Here is a 27,759-nt window from a genome sequence, read left to right as displayed (position 1 = left end):
GGATGTGTGTTCAGGGACGCTGTGGGGCATGTGTGGGGCTCAAGGACACTGCAGAGCAGTGCCTGGAGCGCAGGGAACAGAACAGGGGGCAGAGATGTGGGGCACATGTGTGTGGTGAGGGGGTTGGGGACGCAGGTCAGAGCACACGTGGGACGTGAGAACAGCACAGGGCAGGGAGTATGTGCAGGGTGGCACACGCATGAGGCGGGGACCCCCTGGAGACAGGGTGACACGTGGGGCAGAGCAGCATGCATCAGGTGGTGGCACATGTGGGGGGGACATGCAGAGTGCAATGAGAGTGCACGAGGTGTGTGTGCACCGTGGCTGCATGTGCCAGGTTGGGGGGACACACCAAGCACGGGGGGCGCTTGCTCAGGGGACACCGTGGGGCAGGGACACACAACGGGGTGAGTGGGCTGCTCGGGGCAGGCAGCGCAGGGGACACCGCGTGGGGGCTGTCCCCATGGGGCTCAGTGTCGTGCATGGGGTCCCGTCGGGGCAGGCAGCGCTGGGGACACCGCGCAGGGCTGTCCCCGGGGCGCCCGGTCACGGGGTCCCGTCGGGGCGGGCGGCGCTCGCTGCGGGTCCCCGCGGCTCGGGGACACGCGTGGGGCTCGGGGACACGCGGGGGGTGCGGAGAGGCGCGGCGGCCGCCGCCATTGGCTGCCGCCGTCCTGATGTCACGGCGGGGAGTTGCTATAAGCTCCGCGGCGCCGAACGGGCTGCGGGCACTCGGGGCCGGCAGCACCGCGGGACCGGGCGCGACGGGACAGGGACAGGACACAGCGCAGCCCGGGGCCGCTGCCCGTGCCCAGCCCGCCCGCACCCTCCGCCTCGTATGCGCGGGGCCCTGGGGCCATGGGGGTGGCGGGCGGCAACGCCAGCGCCAACGCGAGCGCCGCCGCCGACCCCACGCTGTCGCGGGACGTGTGGGTGGTGGGCATGGGCATCCTCATGTCCCTCATCGTGCTCGTCATCGTCTTCGGCAACGTGCTGGTGATCACCGCCATCGCCCGCTTCCAGCGCCTGCAGACCGTCACCAACTACTTCATCACCTCGCTGGCCTGCGCGGACCTGGTGATGGGGCTGGGTGTGGTGCCCTTTGGTGCCAGCCACATCATCATGGAGATGTGGAATTTTGGGAACTTCTGGTGCGAGTTCTGGACCTCCCTGGATGTGCTCTGTGTCACGGCCAGCATTGAGACCCTCTGTGTCATCGCTGTGGACCGGTACTTCGCTATCACCTCCCCTTTCAAGTACCAGAGCCTGCTCACCAAGAGCAAGGCGCGAGTGGTCATCTTGGTGGTGTGGGTGGTTTCTGCTCTCACCTCCTTCTTGCCCATCCAGATGCACTGGTATCGGGCAGAGCGTATTGAAGCCATTCGGTGCTACAAGGAAGACACGTGCTGCGACTTCTTCACCAATCAAGCCTATGCCATTGCTTCCTCCATCATCTCCTTCTACCTGCCACTTGTGGTCATGGTCTTTGTATATGCCAGGGTCTTCCAGGTGGCCAAGAAGCAGCTGCAGAAGATAGACAAGAGCGAGGGGAGGTTTCACATTCAGAACAAGGAGCAGGAGCAGAACGGGCGAACTGGGCACCGCCGTTCCTCCAAGTTCTGCTTGAAGGAGCACAAGGCTCTCAAGACCCTGGGCATCATTATGGGCACATTCACGTTGTGTTGGTTGCCCTTCTTCATCGTGAATATTGTGCACGTCATCCAGGATGACATCATACCCAAGTACGTGTACATCCTCTTGAACTGGCTGGGTTATGTTAATTCTGCCTTCAACCCTTTGATCTACTGCCGGAGCCCGGACTTCAGGTATGCCTTCCAGGAGCTCCTGTGCCTCCGCAGGTCTGCCCTGAAGATGTACGCCAACGGGTACTCCAACAGCAACGGCAGGGGCGACTACCACGAGGAGGACAACAGCTACCCCTTGGCAACGGATAAAACCTGCGAGTTGCTCTGCGAAGAAGGCTCCTTCCCAAACCCTGAGGACTTTTTGCACTGCAAAGGTACTGTGCCTAGTGGGTAGCTTTGAGACGTGATGGGCTCTGGTGTGGCACACGTTGGTTATAAAAACGAGCCTTTCTCTCTATATAAGGAAAAACAACCCCCCCCAAGAAAAATAACGATCTACTTTTAAAATGCATCTAAAATCTGGTGGCAGCAAGAAAGCTAAACCTCAGCAAGCCTTGTGCAAACAGGTGGAATGTTGCTCCAGGAAGGGTCGGATAGGCCGGTGCTTTGTAGAGTGACAAATACCGCAGCACCTTCCTATGTAGAGGCAAACCCTTCCTTGCGGAGTGGGGGGGTATTTTAAGGCTGTGCATAAAGCTCATCCCAGGAGGAGCTTCCTGACTGTGCTTGCTGTTGAACTACCTCATGGACTTAGTGTGAATGCAGGCTGCTGCTGTGGGGAGCCCTGCACGGGGCCGGAGCCCCTGCCCGCCCCGGCGATAGCACTCGGGGGCACCGCGTGCTCCTTTAAAGTCTTCCCCGTCCCCTTGTCGCGACCAAGCGCCCCTAGGACCCCTCGTGGCCAGTAACGCAGCCTTGAGCAGGAGTCTGAGTGTTATCCAGCCCAGGAAAGTGCGGAGATGCTGCCCTATGGAAAAGCCCTGAGAAGGGATGCTAGGACCAGGGCTGCAGGGTCTGAGCGCGGCTCGGAGGGACCATGTTAGATCTGCAGCTATTGCCCTCAGTGGGGCCGTTTGAACAGCACCCAGACACAACGAATGCTTTTTGCCAAGTGCTGTAGGATTTTCATCTGAAATAATAATAGAAATAAATGGACTGTTTGCCCAGAATACGAGACTGTGACTGTGGGAATCAGCAATGTGGTACTGGAAAGCTGGGAGAAATGCTGCTAAAATCACGGACCATCCTTTTGTGCAGACTCTGGCCAAAGCCTCCTCCAGCCTTTAAAACTGTTGAGTTTGTTTGACCTCAGCCCTCAAGTGACAGCGAACCCGCAGAGGCGGGAGAGGAGGCGACTCTTTTATTTTCTTTCTAAGAGGACTGGCGCTTCAGGGACACAGCTGCCGCCCCGGGACGGCTTTGGGTTGGTTTGTTTGTTTGTGGAGGGTTTTTTCCCCTCGCGGCAGGCGTTGCGTTTTGTTCTCGGGTTGCAAAACTTGGCTGCGAGTTCCCGGCGCTGTCAGAGGGGAAGCAAAGGGGCAGACGCGGGCGGGCAGGTGCGGACGGGGCGGCTCTGCTGCCGCGGAGTTATTCCGAGAAAGTCCCTAATTGGAGGAAACCGGCAAGCCGGGCTCGGAAAACAAAGCGTGCCCGTCGCCATCCCTCCTCAGCTGCTGTTTGAAAGGGTTGGGAGGGCTGGGAGGACATGGACGTGCCACATCGTTCCAGAAACTGCAGGGGATAAATGGGCTGGCGGGAGCTGCCCCCTGGGCAGGGGGCTGTGGTGCCCCGTGGAAAGACGCTTGGCATCCCCTGTGTGGGCTCCCGGATAATCCAAGCGCCTGCCCTGCTCTGCAGTCACTTTGCTGGCGCTGGGGACCTGGTGGGTCCCCGGCAGAGGAGGACACAGAGAGGGGTTGGGAAGGCAGCAGGGGACGGGCTGGTGCTGTGCACATCCCTTGGATACTTGTGCCCCCCTCCTCTAGGGGTAGAAAAGGGGGATTGGGACGATGCTCCGGGGAAGCAGCTTGCGCCATCCTGGGAGGTCGGAATCTGGAACCTGGTCTGTCTCCTGGCTGCTCTTTGCAATCCCTCTGTGACTGGGGGTCTCAATTGCTCTGGTGCTGGTACCTGGAAGAGGGAGCCCCTGGAAGCACCGAGGGGAATCACCCCTAAAGATGGGATGAATGATGAGACCTGCTGGTCTCTGCCACAGCTGCTGCAAGGTGCAGGACAGGGACAAACTTCTTTGAGATTTTGACACTGAATTATAAGGTCCCGCCAGGATTTCATGGGAGAGGGAGTGAAAACTCCTGGTGTTCCCTTCTTTTGTTCTCCAAATCTTGATTCTGCTTGCAAAGAGTGCTGAGACAGAGCAATAGCTGTAAAAGTCCAGTCCTTTTCTAGCCCTGTGCCGGGTGCTGGCTCAGCTCCCCTTGCAGTCCAGGACTCCAGGCAGAGACAGAGAATGTGTCCGAGAAGGCTCCTCGCTCCTGCCTCTTGCTGTCAGCTCCAACTCGAGTGTCGGGATGCCGGGGCCGCGCTGTGCCCTTGCCCGCTGCCTCTGTAGGGATGTCAGCAGCCTTGGAGTGTGCCCGAATTCCTTTGAGTTCGCTCTTAAATTACTGTCTGTGCTGCTTAATCAAAAGAGGGGTGTGATGACATGCTGTGGTATGCGATTGCTGGAGGGGGAAGCTCCCATATTGACAAAAACGTTTGCTCTTCAGATAAACATTAACAGGCTGTCGTGCTGGGGAAAACCCAACACAGCCCCAGGAACCTGCAGAATTAGGTGCTCTTTGCTTCATGCTACATGAGGGTTTATGTTGTATAGTACACGTACGTAACCACACTCTGGTTAGAGATGCACTTTAGATTAGTGCGGGTCCTTTATTATTGTGTAGCACTCATGAGGATGTGAAAATTAACCTCTTGGTAGTAGCAATTGATCTTTTTCTTACTTTGTTAATCTTGCCCAGACCCACATAATATTTTGTAATACCCAGGGGCAAGGTAGGTTAGTGTTACTAAGAGCACAGAGGCAAGGGGTGTCCGACAGCACTAGCTGGCTGCAGAATGGGGACATGCCTGCCTTGCCTGGGCTCAGCAGCCAAATTTGCACCGAATTTGGAGCAGGAGAGGCTGCCAGCACAGAGAAATCCACTGTCCACATTTCAATTGCTGCATGCATTTCTACTATTATTAATAATTGTTTGCATTTCAGAGGCATGTATTGTGGACCAGGACTTGATTGTCTAAATAATTCCTCTCTTTATTTGGCTGCCTATATTAACACTTCAGATGTTGCTGCTGTATGTAGCCAAGGCTGAGAGGCGAGGAACTGGCTTGTTTCAGAACCACTGCACTATCCAGAGCAGGAAAATGTGGAAACGACAGGAGATGTTTGGCTCTTAGTTGATGTAGGGCTCTGAAACAGTGTTAGGAAACCTTGGGCTCGCAATGCAGTTCCACTGATTTTTCTCCTCTAAGACGATACGAGTAAAACTGCTGACATCCGAGCTGTATGAACCTCAGAACCTGCTGAGTTCTGAAGGCAGCTGGGGTTGGACGTGGTGGTCAGCAATTAGCTCCTGAAATCCAGCAATCATTGAGACATCTCACATAAAAACAAAAAATAGCGTGATAGCAGCCCAGTCGCACCTGAGAAACCTGCCCAGACCCACGGTTGAAAAATAAAAGTTGCATGAAGGAATCTTTCTGCCTATTAAATTGTTTGCTAATGAAAAGATAATTTTATTTTTGCTATCAGAACCGTAGCTGGATAAAGTGATTCTAGGATAGGTAGGATTTTAGGCTAGCAGAGAATTGCCTCAGTTTAAATATATGTAATAAAACACACAGCAGCGACTTCACTTGAGGAAAGTCACGGTGATGAAATACCAAAAATTAAATAATAATTCTGACACTTGCTTCAGTACCAGGATGCTTTGGAAATGGTTGGGCAAATGAATGCTGTGGATGCAGAGCCCACCTGGGAGCTGGACTCGAGCTTCTTTTGAGGATGAGCAGAGAGCCTTGTATCTGGGAAGGCTCCAATTCAGGCTCAGATGTGGCTTTTTCCTCCTTCCTTTTCAGGTTATTCTCTGTGCTGGTTACCTGATTTCTGTTTCTGCCTCGTCTCTGGTTTCCTTAGTCCCAATATGTGGTTAATGTGGAAGCCTTTATGCCAAAATAACGAACTGCAGAGGTCTGCAGCTGGCTGCTTGCTCTGGGCAGTGACAAGCGCACAGCGGTGCCAATCCAGGCGATTCCCGATGCTGTGGGATGCCGGGAGCGCCGGGCACGTCCCGGCCGTGACCGCAGTCGCGTGCAGATCTTGCAGCCTCAGCAGCACCTTTGTGCACGTGGGACCCCTGTTTACGGTGGCTGTTGGGACCTGGGGTATGGCAGAGAGGGAACGAGGAGGACTAAGTTCCCAAATCCTTCTGAGAACCTGAAAACGTGCCAGAGCTTTGCAGTGGAGAGAGCAGAGCCCTGCTTCTCTGCAGGGAGGGTGGATGTGTGAGCAAGCACACGCCGTGCTCCTCAGCTCTCCCACGTCATGGCCAGTGTGTTTCTCAAAGGGCTTATTTATGTATTTATTTACTATAAGGGACATGTTTTTGCTGTGGAAGGAGAGTATTGACAGGGCTGGCTAGGAGTAAACAGGCTGCTATCCCTCTTCCAGCATGTCTTGCCCTTCTGGTGTTACAGTGCTCCTGCTCCGGGAGCCAAAAACACCCATGGCGGCTAAGGGAAAGACTCTTATCCCTCTGCCTCTTTGCCATCCTCTGCTTCTGCATGTTTCTTTTCACTGGCATGATGAATCCATCTCCCATGGAGATGAGGTTAGGAGCACACTCATTCCTCTGGCAAGAGGGAGCCTCTCCTGGCTTGCAGGTCCCTTTTCTGCTCTGTGTCAGCAGATAGAAAGGGCCACCCTTTTAAAAACACCGGGGAAGCCAAGGCTTCCTGGCTGCCACTGCAGATGCACCCAGTCCTGGTGCAGACCTTGTTCCTTGGCTGGCCCGTGTCTTCTGCTGGCTCAGAAAAGGTGCACCAGGGCCTGTGCCTTGAGTTTGCAGGGCCCAGGGCACTTCTGGAGATGTAGATGACAGAGCCCTTTAGAAAAGCCACCTTGGCATGAGGTGTTGTTCTTGGCAGGGAGAAATGGCCTGCCCCCCGGCTCCCTGACACCAGTGTTTCCTAAGGATTAAGGTTCCTTTCATTGTTGTGTTTTACACTTATATGTGGTTCCTCAGGTCCCCGAGTAGGACTGCAACTACTGCTTGGCATCTCATCCCAGTGCAGCAGCCTTTTTGATGTGAAAACCCGGCTGTTTCTGAAACTTGAACCGAGCAGCCTGAGCGTTTCTTCCCCTTGTTATTTTTCAGTGGAGCTGCTTTGAAAGCGAGCATTAGCCCTAAGCTTCTTGGAGGCAAAGTGAGTGTTTTGCAAAGAACACCCATCCCAGGCTGTGAGGCCTTTGGCAGCTGGGGTAGCTACACCCTGTTCTCATCACAGACATTCCTCCGGAGTGGCCAGTTGCTCTGGGCACCCAGGAAACCTGCAGGTGCTTTCAGTGCTATTACAGACCAGGGCAGCGAGTATTTTGCTTAGTGCTGCCTCTCAAGAGATGCTCTACAACTGCTCCAGGGCCTGGGCTGCTGCTGGGTGCCCAGACAGGCTCTGTGGCACAAGGGTCTCCTCTTGCACCCTCAGCTCATGGACCGAGGCTCGTGTTTGCCTGCAGCAGAACAAAGTACAACCAGCTGGGTCAGGAACACAGGAGCTTCCTTGGGGTCTTAGCAACATGGCCTGGGTCTAGACAGAGCTGTACATGCTGGAAACTTGGAGTTTACACATAGCTCGGAGGAGGTTATCTCTCCTGGTAAATGTTGCAAGATGTATTTGTACAAGCTGGACACAACCCTAATGCACCCGGGTTTGGCAGTGGGTGTCCACTGGAACTGCTGTGTGTAAGGGTGTTGATTCAAGCTCAGTATTTTATAAAGCACTACACCTTTGCAAGCCTTTCTTTATCATGAAAAGAGCGGATTTGCTGCTTCTCCATGCATGCAATTTCAGTTTTTCTCCCGTTTTCTCACCCTCCCAAAGGCAGGTGCATACAGTTAAAATTCAGTGCAATATTGCCAGTGCCAGCGAGAGTGGATTGGGAAATATTTACTGTTACTGTCCTTGGTAAGGTCAATTTTTGCACAAGTGCATATATATTTAGATATATGTGTGTATATGTGTGTGTATATATCTCCCTTATCTATATACAGCGATATATAGATCTGTATATAAACAAGGAAATGTAAAGGTGGTTTGTTATGCTAGATACATAGATGAAAACATGTATGGTCAAAAGCTTGAGTATTTATTGCAGGTCCTATTGATTGACATTGTGTTTAAATAAAGCATATTTATGGTATGTCTGTACAAGTGTCTTTGCTTAAATGCTAGATGTATTTCTGTAAATGCTTCAAGACTCTCCCCAGGAATTCTTTGAGGCTCTGGGAGCCCTCCTTGCCTAGAAGAAGTGAGGAAGTTGGTGTTTAGCATCCCTGGGTAAGAGGGCTGTTCTCATTCGCACCTTTTGTGTCCAGGCTTGTAGGCAGAGTGGCTTGTAAAAACCCAGCTGCTATTTTGGCTGTTTGGGCTTCAAACAGTCGCAGGCTGGATCAGCTCCTGAGGTTGGACAGGGCTGCAGAAGCCCTGTCGCACTTGCAGGTTTTAATCCGTTGTTGTTGGTCTTCAGTGCCAAAGTTCCCTGGGACTTGGGAGAAACACAGATGTCCTGAGACCATCCGTTTGGGGAATGTGAGACACTGGAAAACGTCTGCACAGCTTTTCTGCTAGGCCCAATGCGGTCACTACCATGACATTGCAGGAGCAGAGGATGACAGTAGCACAATAGCACAGGTCATTTTGAACTGTCCCAGGTTGGTTTATCCCCTGATAAGGATCAGTAGAGCTTCTGGGGGTCTTTGGGAATGTTATTCCCCTGGCCTGTTCCTCTGTTGCCCAGCCCTGTTGTCCTGCTGCCTTCATTGCTTCAGGTGGTAGTGAAGAAAGAACGTGGCTAATGTCAGCCAGGATCCTGGCCCAGCATGTTGCAGCGACAACAATTTTGCATTCTTGTGTCATTTTGGACCACGTTGAGAGTGTTGGCAACAAAGGCCAGTGTGTGGCCTGCATGTTTCAAAGGTTTTCTTTTCCAGAAACAGCAGCAGGGAGCCGTTATGCAGCTTAGACGGACAGGGATTAAACCAGGCACTTCCAAAATGCAGCAGATGTCCAAATCATAATCATTTTTGCATTTTGTAACTGCTTTCAAGGGATAGAGAGCCCTTGCCAGAAGTTGCTGATTGTACGTGTCCTGAAGTGGGAATCAGTCGTTCCTTCAGCATCTCCATGTGGAGCCTGAGCTGCCATCCAGCCCCGCTGCCCCCTTAAAAATGGGGTGTTATTGGAGAATGTTTCACATCCCATCTCGTCTTGTGGATGATGCTTGGTCCAAAGAGGTGCTTCCTGCACCGTTGGTGACTGGACTAAGCCCTACACGACTCTGATCTTGCAGTGGTGCCAAGGATATTGCCCTGCCAGAGCTCTCTGCAGTCTCTCAGACACGATTCATTGCAGGCGTAGGCAGCAGGAACAGCGGAGAGAGGATCTCTAACCAGCCCATAAATGCAGCCCATTGCACACAGCATCTCCTTGGCATCTCAGGAGGATTCAGGCTCTGCTGCTGAACTCCACAGCCCAATCCTCAGAAACGCATGACAACAAACAGGGCCTCAGGGAAGGGCCTGCCAAGTCCTTTCTCCCTCATGTAAATATTTTCTTCTCTTAAGTGTGTGCAAGTGTGAAAATCCCTCCTTAATCTTTTTGCTCTGTGGCTAAAGGAAATGCTTTATCCATGCCTGCATGGGGGCAGCCCTCAGCTTGAGTTTGCAATCATTGACTCACGCGAGAGCCACGCTGACAGAAACATTGCTCATTGCCACCACGTCACCTTTCCTGCCTCTCAAGCCCACTGGTGTCAGTGCAAGTGGTGCCTACCATGAGCAGTGTGCTGCAATTGCCTTCCACAACATTCAGCTGCTTGGGGGCTTTTGGGTGGAGGTCCCATTTGCTCCCAGGCATCTGAGGAACTATGGTGTGTGGACAGCAAATTGGTTAGGACATCCTTGAGAAAACCTTCCAAACCAGTGCAAAATATCCTGAAGTCTGTGATTCCCATCCTGTTTTACTTGACTTATGTCTGGAAATGACTGGTGATTTTGCCCATGAGAAACTGTAGCAGAAACCCTAAATAAGTTGCTTTAAGCCTGACCCTGAAAGCAAATTGCTCAGTGAGAGAGATATTTCTAAAACACGTGCAGCAGAAAAAGGAAGCATTTCTACACATAGCAGAGACCGTGAAGCCTCCGTGCATTTACGTGCCAGGCCATAGGGCGAGCTGGTCGCCGCGTGATTCCTGGTTCAAATGACTTCTCGCTTGCTGCTTGCTCAGTGCTTCCCTTCCACCCCATGTCCTGCTCCAGGTGGGCTCGGGCACAGATTGTCACATGCCAGAACCGTCACATTTGGTGACACAGAGAGGGGCTAGTCCTCGGTAACTGTGTGACACAATCTGCACCACTCATTGGAAAAGCTGAAAACCGTGAAAAACCCGTGTGGGTCCCAGTCCCTGCAGGGGAATTTTAAAAGGGGGATCCTTAAGTTACGTATTTATAGCCTGGAAACCTCCAGGAGTGACCTCCAGCCCCGCTGAACCTCTCCGGTGCTGGTGGAGCTGTGTAAGGCAAGAGGCCAGGCTTAATTTATGCTCTTAGAGCAGAGAAAGTGAGTGTTGTTTTATTTTTAAAGTTAACCTCCTTCGCCCCACACCATGCCGCCTCCCTGCAGAGAGGTTCCCGTTTCACGATGAGGAAGGGAAAAACAACCTCAATCAAAGTAAAACATGCTGTGTTTGCCCATAAATGGCATCAAGTATTTCCATTTCAAATCATTTCACTTCTGTCACAAAGAACGAGTGCAGTTTTATTGCAGCATTAAGGCCTGGCCCAGCAATCAAGCACCTCGGGAAAATGATCCGGGCACCGAATAGAGGAGCAGGCAGGAGGTGGGGACGGGATCTTGGCGCAGGGCTGCAGGGCTATGTTTAAACCTGAACCACCCGAGCAATGGGTGCAGGGAGAGCACCCTGTGCCAGGTAGCATCAGATCTCGCCTGGCTGGACCAGGTCGTGGTGCAGCCAGGGACAACCTGGAGCTGGATTTTTTTCCACCCGAGGCAGAACAAACACCCAAATCTAAAAGAGGAGTCTGGTGAGATGTAAAGCAGGGTGTTGTTCAAGTGACATCTCAGCTGATAATGAGAAGACAGGCTCCTTGGCAGAATTTCCCCGATTTTTGGTGCCTTGCAAAAGGTTTGGTTTCTCCTGGGGATGAATATTGGTAAATTAGAGCTGCCTGATTGCAAGCAACTGGTAAGCAAGAAAACTGAGCTGACTGTATCTTCAAACTTCACGTATGGATTTAAATGACTAAACTTAGGTATTCAAATTAGACTTGTATGGGGACAGGATCTGCACTGTTCCACTGGCTACTGAGTAAATCTGCTGGGATGCACGCAGCATTCGGGTCTAATGACGGTATATGGAGGGGGGTTCCAACAGAAAGGAGTGACAAAGAGACAATTGAACCTCCTGATGGGTAAAAATCCAGCAAATCCTCTCTCTAGGTGTCCGTCTGTTACCTTTTCACTCTTCCAGTCGCAGGGCCAGGCATCACAAGACAGCAGGATAAATCCATTCCCTAGCCATGCCCCAGCCCAGCCTGACCCTGGAGAAGGCTCAGGTATTCTCCCTGCCAGCCAAAACTTTCAGCAGGCTCATTCCAGGAACTTTATGGCTCCTTTATATTGCTGGCATGGGAGGAAAAGCCAGGGATTTACTCAGGGAGGAAAAGTGCTGCTGCAAACCTGAGACGGGTGCTGCAGAGCAGCCCAGCATCAGGGTGACATCCCCCTTTGCATGGGCATGGAGTAAGAAGAGGTGTGTGCTGGGCCATAATGTTCCTCCTTCCAGTTTCTCCTGCAAAATCAGAGGGGTGGAGGCTTTGGTGCCTCCCTGCTAATATATAGGTCTGCCTAATATATAGGTCAGAAGAGTCTCCTACAACTCTCACTATTCTGTGCATTTGTCTCAATGTGGGTTAGAGACTTAAGCTTTCTGCTCTGGAGGTTTCAGAGTCAGACACTGTCATCAAACCCTACAGCATGCACACAAAAGCGTATCCAGGGATATACGTGGGGATGAAACAAAGCTCACAGGAGCACAGGGCAGTTATTTCAAGGCAAGCAGAGCAGCCTCTCTGCTTGCTTGGAATCAAATATGGAATATGGTGGTGCAGGAGTGGGGGAATTGCATGCTAAGCAGCTGGGTTGGGGGATGACCAAGCAAAGAAGGGTCTCACAGAGAGGCCTGGGCAGGAAGGGAGATGGGAAGCAGGCTGTGCTGCACAGTCCCACAGGGCGATGCCAAGTGTCCAGGTAGATGCTGTTTTATTGGAACCTCACCTGCTGGAGTCATGTGGAAAACCTGGCAATCCCTGTTTGCATTTTTTAAAGAGCTCCTATCAGTGAAATGCTTGTGCCTGTCCCTCAAAGGACTGCAAAACAAATGGCCAATAAAAAAAAATCCCTGCCAAGAATAGTGTGGGGTTCTTTTTTTGGAATAAAAGCCATAGCTGGGGAGATGAGCAGCCGATTTGCAAACTTCGGGGCAGACATGCTTGCAGAACGCCCGTTTGTTCTCTTGCTGGCATTAACGGTATTTTTTAACTTATGATACCAACAGATTTAGAAGATTTTTTAAAAGTATTTTGATGTGCTTTCTACTAGGACTCCCCTCCTGTACTTAGATGTACCCAGTGCAAATCAGTGATGGGCAACAGATGAAGGCAGCCTGCTATCCTTACCAAAAAAAAAAATCAATCTTATTATACTCTCTTTATTCCCCTTATTTTCCATCCTTTCCCCTCTGGATTTGGGACACTTGAGTCCCGTAGCCCGGCTCTTTCTGTGGCCTCTTTTCCCTCCTCTTCCCTGTAGAAGTCGCAGACAAGCCTGTGTGTTTGGAGACTCCCCTCCCAAGCCTTGGCCCAAGGCAGGACTAGATGAGGCAACACATCTGCAATCTTCTCCCACTCCCTCGGTTCCTTCCCAGGTTCCCGACGCTTTGTGCAGAGCTATGATTTTCTCTCAAATGAGCAGTCATCCTGCTGCTTTCTCAGAGGCTGTTCTGCTGATGCAAGGGCATCATTAGAGGGGGCATTTCCTGTCTTTCTGCAACTACATGGCCTCTGCGGTGAGTGTGTCTGACAGATAGAGACAAGCTTGGAGAGCGTTCCCCTTGCCCTGGCACAGCCACGGCCTTGGTGATAAGCAGGGGATGCAGCTATGAGATGGCAAGTGGGAAAAAACGGGATTTTCCCACTGAGGGAGGTAGCTGCCTTGCATGGGAGAGCTGAAGAAAAGGCTTTGGTACCCTTGGTCTCTTTGGTACCCTTGGTCTCTTTGGTACCCTTGGCCCATTAGGGATGTGAATTGATCCATGGGTTCAGATCCAGACTGGATTTGTCCTACTGTACAAGGCCCCTTTGGAGTAATGTCTAGATACCCTTGATCTGGGGTGTTGTAGTCCTCCTGGAGAAACAGTTACACTGTCCCTGGCACCAAAATGTTTCTTCAGGCTTTGTGCAAGACCTCTGCCTAAAGCCCCAGAGCTTTCACGTGGAGTGATTGCTATGTTGCAATATACAGCATGAAAAATTCACTGTGCTCCGAAGTGATGAATATGTAGGATTTAGGCACCGGATTAGACACTGAGAGATCTGAGGTAGTGACTCATTGCACGTCCTGAAGCCACAGTGCACTTGCATGGGAGATGGAGCCTGCCAGGCGCCCGGGGCCTCTGCAGGGCAGGGAGCTTGGATAGAAGGTGCATCCCAATTGCCAGATATTGTCATTTCTTGGCTTCTGCACCAGGAATCTAAACCTCAACCTGTTACGCCTTCACCTAACGACTAAACCGTTTTGTGACTTTGCCAGGGCTTACCTAGAGTGTTGTGAGGTTATAGGATGACTATCATTATGTCATTATGCTGCAGAGACCAGGACTATATCTCTGAAAGATAAAATGAAACTGTTTTGACCAAGAGAGCAATTCTTATTAGCAGTAGAAAGTCATTAGGTGTTGCATTTGTCAGATAGCCTTGGGTAATGCTGCCAAATTTAGAACTGCCCACCCATCCCCAAAACCTTATCATTTTCCTTAACCTTAAGTACTCGTTAAAATTTTCTCGCCCCATTTCCTTCTTTCAACTGGCTATGGAAAAAGGTTTGTTTGTAAGGAACTTCCTTCCCCACTGCTTCTTGTGTGATTCATTCAGGGATGCCGCATTCCTTTGTGGGCGATACAAGAAAGCAGCACTAAGGAAGCAGTTGCATCATGAACATCAATGCGAATCGGGCCAGAGAAGTCCCGGGGATGCTAATGGGCACTTTTTTCTTCACATGCTAATTATAGCATCAGCAAAGCCAGGTCCGAGCCATGGCTTTGCCTGAGGAAATCCCCAGTGATTTTAGCCAGGAGTTCCAGTTACTGTTTGTTGCAAGTAAATGACTAATAGAAACTCGACCTGTTGGGTCATTTTGGGCATTGCTAGAATGCTCCTCCACCGCAGTGTAAACACAAGCACATAAATGCTGCATTTGCCCCAACAGGGCAATGGGATGCTCCCTGGAAAAAGCAGTCCAAGATATTTTAGACACCTTTTTTCCTATTCCTGTGCTCTCTCTGTTTTAGCACTTTGCTCATCATTTTTCTGTTTCAGTCCCTTCAGAACAACCATTTTCGTACTTCATTTGTGCGATCAGTATGGGGCAAAAAATTGCCATCTTCCTTTCATTCTTTTGTGTCTATATGGTTTTAAATATCAAAGCCAGCCCCTTCCTGCATTGTGTTTCCTGTGCTTTTGAACTGCTCCTCACTTTTATGTCCTTCCTTTCCATTCTTTTCTCATTTTGTCTGGTGGATTTAGCCAATATTCTGGCTCATTGCGAGCAGAAAATCTTTAGGGAACCTCTTTGATCACTACATTTGATCCCTAGTGTAATACCAAATTGCTGTAGTTTTGTCCCCTTTTGAAACGGAGTATACATTTCTGCTAAAAACTATCAGATATTGCTTTATGTTTTGAGAATTCAGCATGAACTGCCATGGAAGCTGGGAGCTTTTCCTTTTAAAAGCTGCATGTGCTCGTCTCCCTCCTGGGCACCTCTGCTCTAGACGTGCAGGGTGCCTGGCTTGTCACCTCCTGGGCTTTCTCCTGTCCCTCTGCTGTGCTTTTCGTGGCAGGGTTACGGTCCCCGTTCATGGGTCTATGCAGAATTGTGCATTATTGTTAATTATAAAGACAACTGCGAGAGGAGCTGCTGAGTGATTCAAGGGCTGGCTGGACTGGTTTGTGAGGCAAGATTAATAGAACTGAATAGAAATATGCATCTTGCCTGCTCCACCTTTTATCTTCCTTACAGGGAAGTTGTTAACATCTGATTTTTGCAATTAATGAAGAGCTCAGCTATGATTCCCTCACTGACTTTCTCTGGACGGATTGCCATCCTTCTGAAACTATTGTTTCAGTGCACATCCCTGGTTCTTTATTAGTCATTTTAACACACAGTCAGCAACCCCAGGGATCCTGAACCCTGCTATTCCCTCTCACCATCATAGTGAGCCTTTATATGTCAAGGTCAAGTGGGGAGGAACCAGACAACTTTACAGAGCTGCTGGTAAGTCTCTGATGGGACGTTGCAGGCCTTCGAATTTCCCTGCAGTGATAACCATGAAACTGATTCAAATATAACAAACCTGAAAGCCCTTCTGTATCAGATCATCAGAGCAACGTGGGCAGAGTGGTGCATCCCTTGCTAGCTTCTCCTAGGGTTGTCCCACTTCCCAAGGACCAGGAGAACGGCTCTTACTGTTGGGTTATGTGTGACAGGTTTGTGTTGGAAACCAATGGGTTCACTGGATGAAAAGTCAACCGAAGGCAGAAACAGCTGCTCATGAAGGAGGGTGAGAGCAGGGGTGCTGAAGGAGGGGGCGCATCCATCAAGTGCTACAGGTCACTGTGGCTGAAACCTTGAGCTCATCAACAAGCCAAGCTCCACCTTGCATGCAAGTCTTTTTATATCTCAGCGGCAGATGCCAAGCATTTGCTCACTCACTTAAGATGCTGCTTGCCAGGGAGAAATGCAGAAAAGCCCCTGAGGGCTGGTGTGGTGCAACCACCAGCTCTGAAGCAGGCCCTGGGAAAACCTGCCTTCTTGCTGCTGCTGTATTTATCCAGGTGTGATGCCCGCTCCACCCGTGGATTCCAGGCCGCTGCCTTCATGCCGTGGGCTCTGTTGTGTCTGTCCATGATACCATCAACCCAGCCAGCAGCTCAGGTGCCCGGCATTGCTTTGATGAAGGAAACCAGAGCACAGCGCCGGTGAGGCCGTGTGTTCCCTGCACAGGTTTAGCCCTGTAAAACCTGGGAGTGTTTATCAGCCCTGGCATAAACCCCTGTGCTCCACCCGCCCGTGCGGATGAGCAGGATAAGGCAAAAGGAACCAAACTTACTCTCAGCAAATAACAGCTACTTATCTGGGGAGTGGACAAATTCCCAAGGCAATTTTGAAAACGGTTCTTAAGCTCCAGAGCTGCTTTTGAAAAAGTTACCAGAGACTTGTTACAAAAGAGAGAAGAAACAGGCAACCAGGGCTCCATCTCCTTCTTCACAGGGTCATGTATTCTAATGCGTTCCTCATTGCTTTAGTGGGATGACAGAGCCTCTGGGCTTCCCAGGAGCAATACTCTCCCAAAAACAACAATACAGCCAGGATTGCGGAAAATTGCCACTTAGGTTCCTTTTAAGTTGCTTGTGTAACTCCAGTACATACAGGGTGAAATGAATGTTGTTACCCTTAAGTTACTCTTGTCCAAGTAGGAAGAACAACTGGTTCTTCTTTTTTTTTTTCTAATTAATTCTACATTGTTTGAGGAGGGGGAAGGAAGGAGCGCATTAGATGCTGCACAGTGTAACCATACACTGTTATGTAAGGGCAGTTCAGAAATAGGCTACTGGAAGAATGTCGCACAGGCCTAACATGCTGTTCAGTCTTCAAAATAGGACTTTCCATTCGTTTGGATGCATTAGAAACCATTGGGCTGGGCTCCACCCATCCCAGGCAGGAATTTCAGCTCCGCATGGCTCGGCCACGTTCAGTTTCCTCACGGATCTGCAGCTAGGCAGGAGCAGGACACATTCATGGCCACTCAGGAGTCTCCGGGCTTTTATTAACTGCAGGAAATAGTTAAGAAACTACGGAGCAGAGAAAACAACCGGAGAGCCCCGGCAGCACCTCAGGTTGCTTTAGGCAGTGCCTCTTGGGATCAGGGATTTGTGGCAGGAAGGACACCAGCTATGAGAGGGTTATTGTCACCTCCACCTTCCCCAGACGGGAAGGCCAGGCTGTTTCTGTTCCCCTTTCCATATTTGTGTTTTGGGGTAGCAGAGCTGCTGACACCGTCTCTGAATGGTCTCTGCTGAATCACTCAGGGTTGTGTAACTGCTCTTCCCCCAAGTGCTAAAAAAACCTTAAGAGTTCTCCAGTGTCTGCGTGAAGGAAATCTTTAAAAATTGTGGGTTTATTTCAACCTTTCTTATCTCTTTTTGCCTGCTCACTTCTGAGCCTTTAGTGTCTGTGCCAGTGTCAGGTTTTCAAACTGCTGTTGGCTACCCAAAGGACAGGAGTGTATCTGTTACTTTCCACTCGCAGGTCAAATGTCTTCAAAATTTAAGGCTCTAAAAAAGAAACCCTGACCTTTATGAGTCCTGTAGTCACTCCTGAGAACAGAGGCCACTTCCTGCCCTGCAGAGATGTTACATTTCACCAGTTTCTCTTTCTACTTCAATTCTCATTCATTAAAGGAATCATTCTTTGCATATGTACATCTGCCAGGTTGACTGAAACAGGGTGAGCCCTTGAACAAACCCAAATTGTTGGGCATGAACAACCCCCGAAACACTGTGGGGTTGTTTTTGCAATAGGACCACACCTCTGGGTACTCAGTGTGATCACACAGCCCTCGGTAGGACAACATGATCAGAACAGATAGTGGTGGCTTCCTCTTTCATTTCCAAGTGGTGACATTTAAAAATGTGTCATCAGATTCAGCCTTAGAAACTCATGGGCTTGACGTGTCTCATGGGCTGGATGCTCTCCTTGAATATGAATTTGTATAATACAACAGTAACATAGAGTCCCAAGAGCAAACAACATGTGCTTTCTCCTATAAACATCTCTCCTGGTCAACCATTATCCTGTCTTCTTTACCACACCCACATTCCAATAAATTAAGCACGTGAATAATAGAGGGTTTGGGGGAATAGTCTCTCATAAGTGAAAGGGCTGGCCTTTTACTTGCAGATGTGATATTACATTTGTATTTTTGGTTTTAGCATTAGCTCACACATTCATTTGGAGATGACAGAACTGTGCAGAGTTGGCTTGAGTCCAGGGGAACTGGAAGCTGGTCTTTAGCTGTTGGAGGAGCCCTGGCTTGCTGGGTGACCTTGGTCAGATCATAACCCCTCATCGGAAAGGCATAGCAGCTCTTTCCAGAGTTCTTTGAGATCAGCAGATGATGACACAAACAGGCTAATCATCATAGAATGCTCAAGGTTGGAAGGGACCTCTCGAGGTCATCTAGTCCAACCCCTGCACATGCAGGGTCACCTAGAGCACGTGGCACAGGACTGCGTCCAAGCGGGTTTGGAAGATCTCCAGAGAAGGAGACTCCACAACCTCTCTGGGCAGCCTGTTCCAGTGCTCTGGCACCCTCACTGGTAAGAAATTTTTCCTTAAGTTCCTGTGGAACTTTTGGTGCCTTCCTCTTTCCTCCTGGCGATGGGCGGGCTGCGGGCAGGGGGCTTTGCTCAAATGAGGAAGAGCAGCAGCACGAAGGCAGTTTGGGTGGCAAGAAGAGCCCAGCCTGAAAGTCCTGGCAAGACTGTCAGGGCTGGATGGGCACAAACCAACCCTCCCCTTCCCCAGTGAGGCTCTGCTGGGCTCTGCAACTCCCCAGCATGAAGGAAAACTCCAAGAGTATCGAGTTCACAGCAAATCAATTGTGCTGCTGTGGCTCGCTGAGGCACGGCACCTCGTAAGAGTGGCCAAAGAGTGTCCAGCCTCCTTGCACTCTGCCTAGGCTTGCAGCCTATGCTGGGTTCATGGGCTGCCTGGCGATAAGGGACTTGGCTTTTAAGGTTGTAAAGCGTTTCCCATATCTGAGTATGCTCCACTCGTGCCCTTGGGATCGGAGATGGTCTACACTGGAGTCTTGCATGGGAACCATGCCTGCGAGAGGGACAGCCACGGAGCAGAAATGCACGTGAGAGATGGACCTTGGTGGATGCAGGGCAACACTCCTCCTAGCATGGTCCAGGGCCATTACTGATCCTGGCACTGATGACTCCTAGGTACCAGGCTTTGTTGAGGAGCAGGGAAAAGGGAAATCAGCCCCTGCCGGCAACTTTTAAGAGATGCCTCCTTGGGGATCTATCCCAAAGGGATGCATATCAATACCCCTTCCTATATCTCCTTTGACTGGGGCAGAAAAGGGCTGAAATCCTGTCCCAGCATCTTCCCTTGATAGGCTGCTGCATACAGAGATGGGTAGAGGAGCAATGGTACTATTTGAATATTCTATTATTCCTATGGGGAGAAGGATTTCCAACTCATTGCAGCAGTTTGTTTGTTTGTTTTTAAGCCTGTAGGAGTTGAATGAAATATATGAGAAACTGGGTTCAAATCCATCTTAAGGACAAGTCTACAATCTATTGGCATCCCGGCAGAGAGAGGAAATTGCCACAAACCGACAACATCATTGTCTATGTTATCTGTGTGCAGGAGTTTGGATATAATAACACACTTATCTCTGTCATCATTTGGGGTTTGCAGCACACCACAAGGAAATGTCTTTTGCTCTGATAAGAAAGTATGTTTTTGTAGCTCAAGGGCATAATAAAACCCTGCATACATGGTGATCTACACTTGGTCGTATTCTATACTTGGCCAGAATGGCAGTGTATTCAGCTCCAGCGGCGAGGTGTAGCACCTGAGTTAACACAACAGTGTGGACCGAGTGCCTGTCAACTGGTTTTGTTGCAGCTTTTCCACAGAGCCTTTTTCCAATATTCCCAACTGTGTAGAAAACCATTTGCCATAATATTTGCATATTGTAACCTTGTATAATGTGTAATAATGTGTGCATACACTTGCTCATATTTCAGAGTCAGCCTCGTCCATTAAGGCCTCATAAAGTGCTTTCTCTTGCTGCAGTCTTTCCTTTCATACTGGTACTTAATGTCACAGTTGTGACAGAGGTCTGTTTGCTGCACAGGGTCGAGGGCACAAGAGCAGCACACCTTCTGGCACATGGCACCAGGGAAATGCAGGGAGGGAAAATCATTATTTGACAGAAAACACCCTCTCCCTGCTCCATCCCTCTATTAACATTTCACAGATCTCTTAACTCTCCAACAGTCAAGAGCTCCTTGGGATTTTACATTTTCAGAGAGAATTGTTGCTGTTCTGGAAAACACCTTCCATCTGTTTACTGATTAAAAAGGCAAAGCAAACAATCTCCATTCCACTTTCCTCAAATCCAGAAAGAACCAAACATACCCCCTCTGAAAAGCTGGGGCAAACAAAGAAGAGAGAGAAGTAAGATAATATTGTTTTTAAAATCCTGTTGCTTTGCAGCTGTTCCACATTCTGGCTCCATTCCAGAGTCACTTTGATGACCCACTGCCAGGAAAAAGAGAAGTCCTTTAAAACTTGAATTCAGTGTGGACATAATTTCTCACCAAAGTACATGAGGACCCACTAAGGGGGAGACTGTCACATGCATGAATTTAACAGCCAGAGATCTTCACTGAGACCCCAAAATCCGAGAGCGAAGCTGGGGTGGGAAATTTGTGGTCTCTAACCAGTAATAAATGGCAAAGACGACTTCGATCTTTCAAGAAGTTTGATAACCAACAAGCAGAAGTGTTGAGCTAAATCAGTGCCTGGGTAGGAGGACTTGGCTTGTGCTTAGGGCTAACACTGGCTGAAAGTTGTGTCAAAAAGTTTGTCTTGGCTGCTGGATCCCTGCTCCCCTAGGAGAGCTCGTGGGGAAGGAGTACAAAGTAAGCACAAAATAAGCACAAACTGATTCAAAGGACAGTGACAGGAGAGAAATGCCAGCTCCTCAGCTGATTAATACATTATAAAGTGTGCAGAGGCACTGCCAGGTGCTTCCTTCTGAGATGTCGTTTTCTGCTTAAGTAAGTCTGGTCATAAATTAGCCTCCAAGATTGATTGATATGTCTTGGTGTTCTTTTTGCCACTGCATTAAAAACATAGCTTAGCTTCTCACCCAGTAACAACTTTTTCTTCTTTTACCTTGATCTGTGAAGAAGCAATTGATGGCCCATTTCATGTTAGTGCAGCCTATGACCCTTTTTACATCCTGCACTTCAACATATGCTGCTTAAAGATCATAGCAAGATTTGTTAGCAAGTAGTAGGTGACAGGTTGTTGAAACCTGATAAAATAGCAAGAATTTTCAGTGTGACATTGAAAACAGCAGGAAGGGAAGAGGAGAGAATCTGTGGACAGCCTGCACTGAACACCGTAAGGATGTAAGTCCCCTGTTCAGAAGCAGAGACTGTGCAATGCAAGGTTGCCAACTGTCCGGTTAGTGTAGGGATGCTGGAAGGCTCTAGAGTGAAACTCCATTTGTCATGCCCTCATTCCACCCTAAAACCTGCTGCTAGTTAGGAGATGAGTCATGCAGCCCTGCAGATATCTGCATTCACTTGAGAACTGCTCCTCTAGAAGGTTCTGGATCTCTTTGGTGCTAAAGCAAATCCAGAGGACTACCTTGGATAGATCTTCACAGTGTAGGAGGTGATTAAATTAGGTGAAACAAATCTCATTATAATGAGGTAGAACTCTGGGCACTTTGAGCTTTCTGAACTGGTTTCAGAGCATATCTGTGCAACATCTGCCCCAGGGGCATCTGGATCTTGGCTTATAGAGCTCATCTGTGTAAACAAGAATTTGGGATGAACTGAGCAAGAATGGCTGAAGGGCATTTCTAAGTCCTGCTGCAGCTGTGAGGGTGATAGTAAGTCCCCGTTGACCGAAAAGGTCATTTTTATTTTCACATCAGCTCTTTACCCTCAAGAACGGCCGCCCTCTAGCAGAATCCAACTCTCTACATAGTCAGCAAGGTGGATGCACCTGATCCATGTCCCATACCCGGACCACGTTGTTTGCTTTGTGGGATGCGGTCAGTCCATCGTCTCGTGTCTGGCTTGTGAGCAAATACAGGTTTTCCAGCGGTGGACAGACACCACTCAGGAACAGAGACTGCAAGATTTCATCAGGTGGCTTCTGTTTCAGAAATTATATTTGGACTTGTGAACTCTGAGGAATTCAGGTCTCAGAGCAGAGGAAATGTTGGAAAGAGGTCAGGCAAGTTGCACTCCCACTGGGTTACCCAGGGCAGTAAATAGCACGAATTCCAGGGCAACATCTGATTTTCTGCTTTTACGAGGCAGATGTTTAGGAGAAATTATACACTGTTTATTTTAATTGCCATCTTCCAAACCTCCTTCCTACATGTGCGTACACATTCTGAAACCATAAATAAGGATTCTTCAGGCCTTGCTGTTATTTGGGTAGTTAGCCCTGTCTTCCATCAATGCCTGGATAGGGCGGTGTGCTGCACACCCAATTCTTTTTGCACATCAGTTTTACAGTGGTGTAAATCAACTAGGTCTTACTCCTTTCTCAGTGACACTAACATAAATCTGGAGTCACTCCACTGACGTCAGTGCTGCAATAGCAGTGTAAAGGACGATTAGCCCACTTGACTTCAGAGTATTGCTGCTGATTTACACCAGAGCAAGAGCAAAAGTGGTTGGGCGCAGCGTGTACTAGCACTGCGTTACTGAACGGCAGGCCAAGTTTTGCTCTGGGATACGCAGGTGGAAATGCAGAACAGCTCTACATTTCACTGGCACCGTACTGGTGAAAATGAGTTTTACTTTAACCATAGTTTGAGTCCCAGGGAGCTCCACATACACAGTGCATTGGTGAAGAAAAAGAATAAACCATTACCATTTAGGAGAGTCATATAGGGATGACTTCTCTAGATTTTCCTGCCTTCTATAGATCTAGAAGTAAAAAACACTGGCTGGTGATGTGCTGAGGCATCAGCCCAGAGATTGCAGATTCAAGCAGAAGGAAACATGAAAGGCAGTCTTGCTTCTGATATATTTGCTCTCCAGTATAAACCTGTGCTGAAACCTGCTAACTGTAGGGCTTCCTATACAACCTTGCTCTTCAGAAGGACTTTGGCCTGGAGGGTCTGGGTTTCTGGTGGCTGCTGGCTGGGAAGGTGCAGGGTGAGATGATGGCTTCAGCCACCAGCAGCTTTGCTGAGTTCAAGTCTGTGAAGACAGGCTGATTTACACCAGCTGGCTGGCAATCTTCTGTTGGCATCTGGCCAATCCTCTAATTGTTCCTAAGTGACTTTCTTTTCCAGTAGCGTGCTCTTGCACTGAGTGGCTCAGTTTGCATACAGGGAAATGCAGCCATGTGTAACACGACTGCTTTAAAGTCAGTGAATTGAAACAGGGTCTGTTTGACCTACTGGGTAGTCTGGAGATGTCACAGAGCAGGATAGGACCATATGAGTTGGAGGTAACTAAGCCCTCCACCTATCCTCTCTCTCTCTATATATATATTTTATTTATTTAATAGAGGATCTTCTTTATCCAGCTCTTTTCCCAGAGCAGCTTTCCCTACGCTGGCAGAGGTCACAGGCAGCACGAGAACCAGCCAACCCTGAGAAGAACTGCAGTCCATCCCTTCCCAGTACTCACTGTCCAAGGGTGTGGACCCAGCGGTTGTCTACAGACCAAGGAAAATAAGCCTGTTCTCCAAACAGTTGGTGCATCAGATGGTTCCCAAGCCCCTGCTGTTCCTCTGCAGGGAGGGATGCCCACTGCAAGGTGCACGTTGGTGCGAGGAGCCGGGGACGGAAAGGTTGAACCCAAGCTGTTGGTCTCACCAGGGATGGTCCCTGCGCCAGAGGCACATGCTGCTGTCCCCTCTCTCTCCACACAGTGGAAAGCAGCCCTGTGTTATGCAGTAAAGAAAATAATTTGAGCTAAGAGAATACAACCCAATTTTTTCCCACCCTTTTTGTTCTCTGTAGAAGTGAAAAACTTAGATGATGAATTCGCTGGCAGGAAAATAGTCATGAAACAAAACTGTGATTGTTGTCATAGAAACCTGACTACAAAAGTTAAGCTTATCCAATGAAGGAGCAGAAATAGGCCATAGGACTTATGTGTCCTATCAAAACTAATATGCATGGCTTGGATTTAGAATACTAAAAAGTCACCATTAGAATAATAATGTCATGAAACCTACAGCTATTGAGAAGCATAGACTTCTTTCAGGTTGTTCTTAGTAAGAACCAAGTCAGGACCTTGGAGACTGATCTGTGAGGGATGAGGATGTTTAGTAGCTCCATTACAAGCAACAAAGCTCGTTCCAATTAGAAAAAGAGGCAATTAAATCACAGGGGTTGAGGGAGACAGAGTTAGAAGCCTAGCCTTGCTTCAGAGCTCCCTTTTCTGAATGTACACATGCCATTTGTTCAGCCCATTCCCTCCTTCTTTCCACACAAACTCGTTCTAAAACTGATTTTGCCCTTGGAGTTTGCGGCTTGGTTCAAGTTTCCTTGTAAGCTTAAAAGCTCCATCTATAGGACAGTCAAAGAAGAGCCCCTTGGCTTCAACTTGATGAAAAAGGCAGAGAAGCTTGCTCAGAGATTCCAGCCTTGTTCTGGAAAGCCTCCAGCATGCTTAGCATACCGCATTGCAGAATGTCACTGATTTAATCTTTGTTGCTTCATATTTGGGTATGGTTTTCTTCCTCTGTTAAACCATTAGCCTTTGATACTGTTCTGCATGACTATATGGGGCTGAATTGTCGATTGAAATCACTGGAGTTGCGGTAGCTGCTGTTATTTTGCATTGGAAATCTCAAGGATTTTCTAAAAGCTCTTGATTTGCAAGATTTCTGGGCCACAGTTGTGGCATTGTTAGGTTTTGATAGCCTGAAGTGCCCTGTATGCAAAACTAAACGATAACATGGTTAATATGTCCAAATCGTCTAAATACAACTGATTTAGAAAATCAGTTTTTCCATACCCTGGTTTAATGATTGCCAGCCTAAGTTTACACTTCACTGCACTAGCTGCACCAGCAGAAGTAACAGTAGTAATTGCAGTCTATAGATACCTTTTTTTCCAGAAGGAGGAAATATAAAAGGTGAAAGACTTTTCTTCCTTTTTTTTTTTTTTTTTGCACTGTAGAATCCTCCTTGCCAATCAGTTCTCCAGAGTACTATTGATTTTGTGCTCAGTTTAACTCTGCATCCTGAAGTGTTACACCCTAACATTAAGAGTTGCCCCATCATTAATAATCCCATGCACACATATTGTCCCCTGTCACTCTGTCCTGCACAACCACAACCGTGGGCAAAGCCGTGTTTTCCTCCCTTTGAAACAGCCCAACCTGCAAAATCCTCCGGTTTGCCTCAGAGAACTCAGGACTCTTCCTCCCATTTGCTCACGTTAGGGTGCAAAATTGATCAGAGATTGGACATCACAGCTAAAGATGCTTGAAGGAAGGAAGGAAGGGTGGATGGGTGGACAGACACTGCAGGGCAGATGGATGTAGATAGATGTTTTTAAGAACTGCTGGCAACTGGCACTGTTGCAAATCATCTCTTTCATATCAGAACTTCAACTTCCATTTCCGCAAGAAATATAACGTCGTTTGGATACCCAAAATTCTTCTGAGGGAGACCGTGTGTTCCCAAGGAACAGAGATGCTTTGCTTTTCCTTTCTTCAGAATCATTCTGTCTTTAAAAGCTTCTTCCAATCAACGATAACCTTTGACATATATTTATTAAACTATTACTTTCAAATAAACAAAATCACAAGCATATCAACTACTTGTTCTTTTTTTCACCCTGAAGATTCACTTCCCGTTTCTTCATTTAATATGTCCATCATCATTCAGATATATCCACAATCTATATTGGCGTCTACTTTGGGTACCTGTGGGTACTAAATCACCCAGCTGTCCAGGGGATGCAATCCCTACCAAATGCTTTGGTAGATCACTCAGTTACATAGTTACCTGTCTCCTGGCTTTGGTGTTTGAATATCCCTTTATCCCCAATGTCTACTAAACTGATGTATCTTTTTCATTTCTCTGTCCCACAGAGATCCCGAGGTGTCCAGGAATGGTTGACAGCTGAATGGGTTGATGGACTCTCTTCCTCACCACCCTGAGCTCATGAGGGCTCTGAAGAGATCAAGCAGGAGCACGGCCTTGCTTCTCTGAGACTGGGGATGCTGTGGGAAGTAATTGCCTTGGCAAATGTCTTCATCCCTACCCATAGCCCATAGTCCATTGCTGGAAGAGAAGCTGATGAAGGATTAGCAGGGGACCAGGAAAAGCTCTACCAGCACTTCAAGCAGCGAAGGACACAGATGAGGGACCAGTGCTAAGAGAAGCATCATCAATGCAGATGAAACCCACTTCGTTCTGGGAAGAAGTTTAAAGACCCCCATGAATGGAAGGAAGTGAATGTCCAAATCAGCACAAAAGGTGCTGTAGGGTTTCCCTGTCACACTGTCCTTGCAAAGCACTTTTGAAAGTGAAGGGAATGTCAGAGCCACCTGGCCCTCTCCAGTGGCTAGTTTGGAAGAGATGTGGCAAGGTCACTTATGATCGGGTCAAGAGACCACAGTGCCCTGTCCGCGTGCTGGCTGGTGCTCAAAATGAAAGAATCCAACCAAGACTAGAAAGAAAAGGCTCATGGAAGGTAGCTTTGATTTATTCCGTGCTTATTTCTCCTACTAGTGTCTCCTCTGTCTGCCCCTCTTTCTCCTTAGGCCTACACGTACTGCATGTGGGGTGCAGCAGCCAAGCAGACAGAAGTACTGGGATAGCACAAATCCTGTTCAGGGCAGTGGCCTTTGCTGGATGCGGCTGACACTGCACAGTGCAGATATAACCATGGCTTTCACAAGCTCTTTATACCAACGAATCCCAAACTGGAGTGCCTGGACTTAGATGAAATAGAAGCTTGAGTCTGATGGTACTTAACTTGCAAGGAGTCATATGCTAATGTCACCAAGTTTGGACACTGAAGCCCCAAAACGTTGCAGAACATCCAGACCTTTCCCGTGGCTGTTGAAATGAGCCTGTGGGAAAGCTGGACACTCAATTCCCATGTCTTGGATTTTTTAAAAATTCATTCATCTGAGAAATAAACAGGATGAGAAGGAGTAAAAGAAACTCAGACAGGAAATCAAAGGAAGAAAATGGTTCAAAACCACAGGAAAACTTGCACCTCAATGGCAAAAGGTATCCTGACTGTTGTGCCCAGCTGCGAGGCTGCAGGTCTCTGCTCCGTGACCTGCTCACAGACTCCTGCGTGGAACGTGCCAGCACCAAACCCTACTGGGAAGCCCGTCTTGCACGTCGTCCCTCTCGGGCTTCCAGCGCCAAACCCATCCGTCATGTGCAATTGTATTTATTTATTTATTTTCTGGCTGCCTGATGCAAAGCTGCTAATGCAGTACCCTCCCTAGATGTGTCCGCAGCTGGAAGGGGCACGTGTTGTGTGTTTGCAAAGCAGGTGCACACCGATGCCTGTCTCTTCGCCTCTACATCGCCTTGGTGAAATAAAAGCTGCCTGTTTCGTTGCAAAAGCAGATCTGTTGGGAGTCTGTGGTCAGCATATGTTAGCCCTGGCCAAAGCAGCTGAGGGGATAGTGGGGGGCCCACAGTTTTGCCAAAGACACGCAGTGGGTAGTGCATGCGGGGGCCAAAGCGTGGGCGA

General features: G+C 48.9%; 1 protein-coding gene across 2 annotated transcripts; it reads left to right on the top strand.

Moving 5' to 3' along the window:
• The first annotated feature begins 778 nt into the window (after window positions 1–778).
• On the top strand, window positions 779–26,477 carry ADRB2 (adrenoceptor beta 2). 2 transcript variants are annotated; one of them, XM_088536775.1, is made up of 2 exons: window positions 779–2,020; window positions 26,132–26,477. In XM_088536775.1, the coding sequence occupies exons 1-2, from the start codon at window positions 859–861 to the stop codon at window positions 26,164–26,166; spliced, it is 1,197 nt and encodes a 398-aa protein (XP_088392901.1). In that variant the 5' UTR covers window positions 779–858; the 3' UTR covers window positions 26,167–26,477. The 2 variants fall into 2 exon arrangements, with proteins under 2 accessions (XP_088392901.1, XP_088392902.1); XM_088536776.1 differs by lacking the exon at window positions 26,132–26,477 and having other exon boundaries at window positions 779–2,040.
• The last annotated feature ends 1,282 nt before the right edge of the window (window positions 26,478–27,759 follow it).

This window comes from Tinamus guttatus, unplaced genomic scaffold (assembly GCF_059628265.1).
Source record: "Tinamus guttatus ecotype Peru unplaced genomic scaffold, ASM5962826v1 Tinamus_guttatus_pri_ptg000710l, whole genome shotgun sequence".
NCBI lineage: Eukaryota > Metazoa > Chordata > Aves > Tinamiformes > Tinamidae > Tinamus > Tinamus guttatus.
Note: the sequence above shows the minus strand (reverse complement) of the source record. Positions and strands in the feature narration are given on the sequence as shown.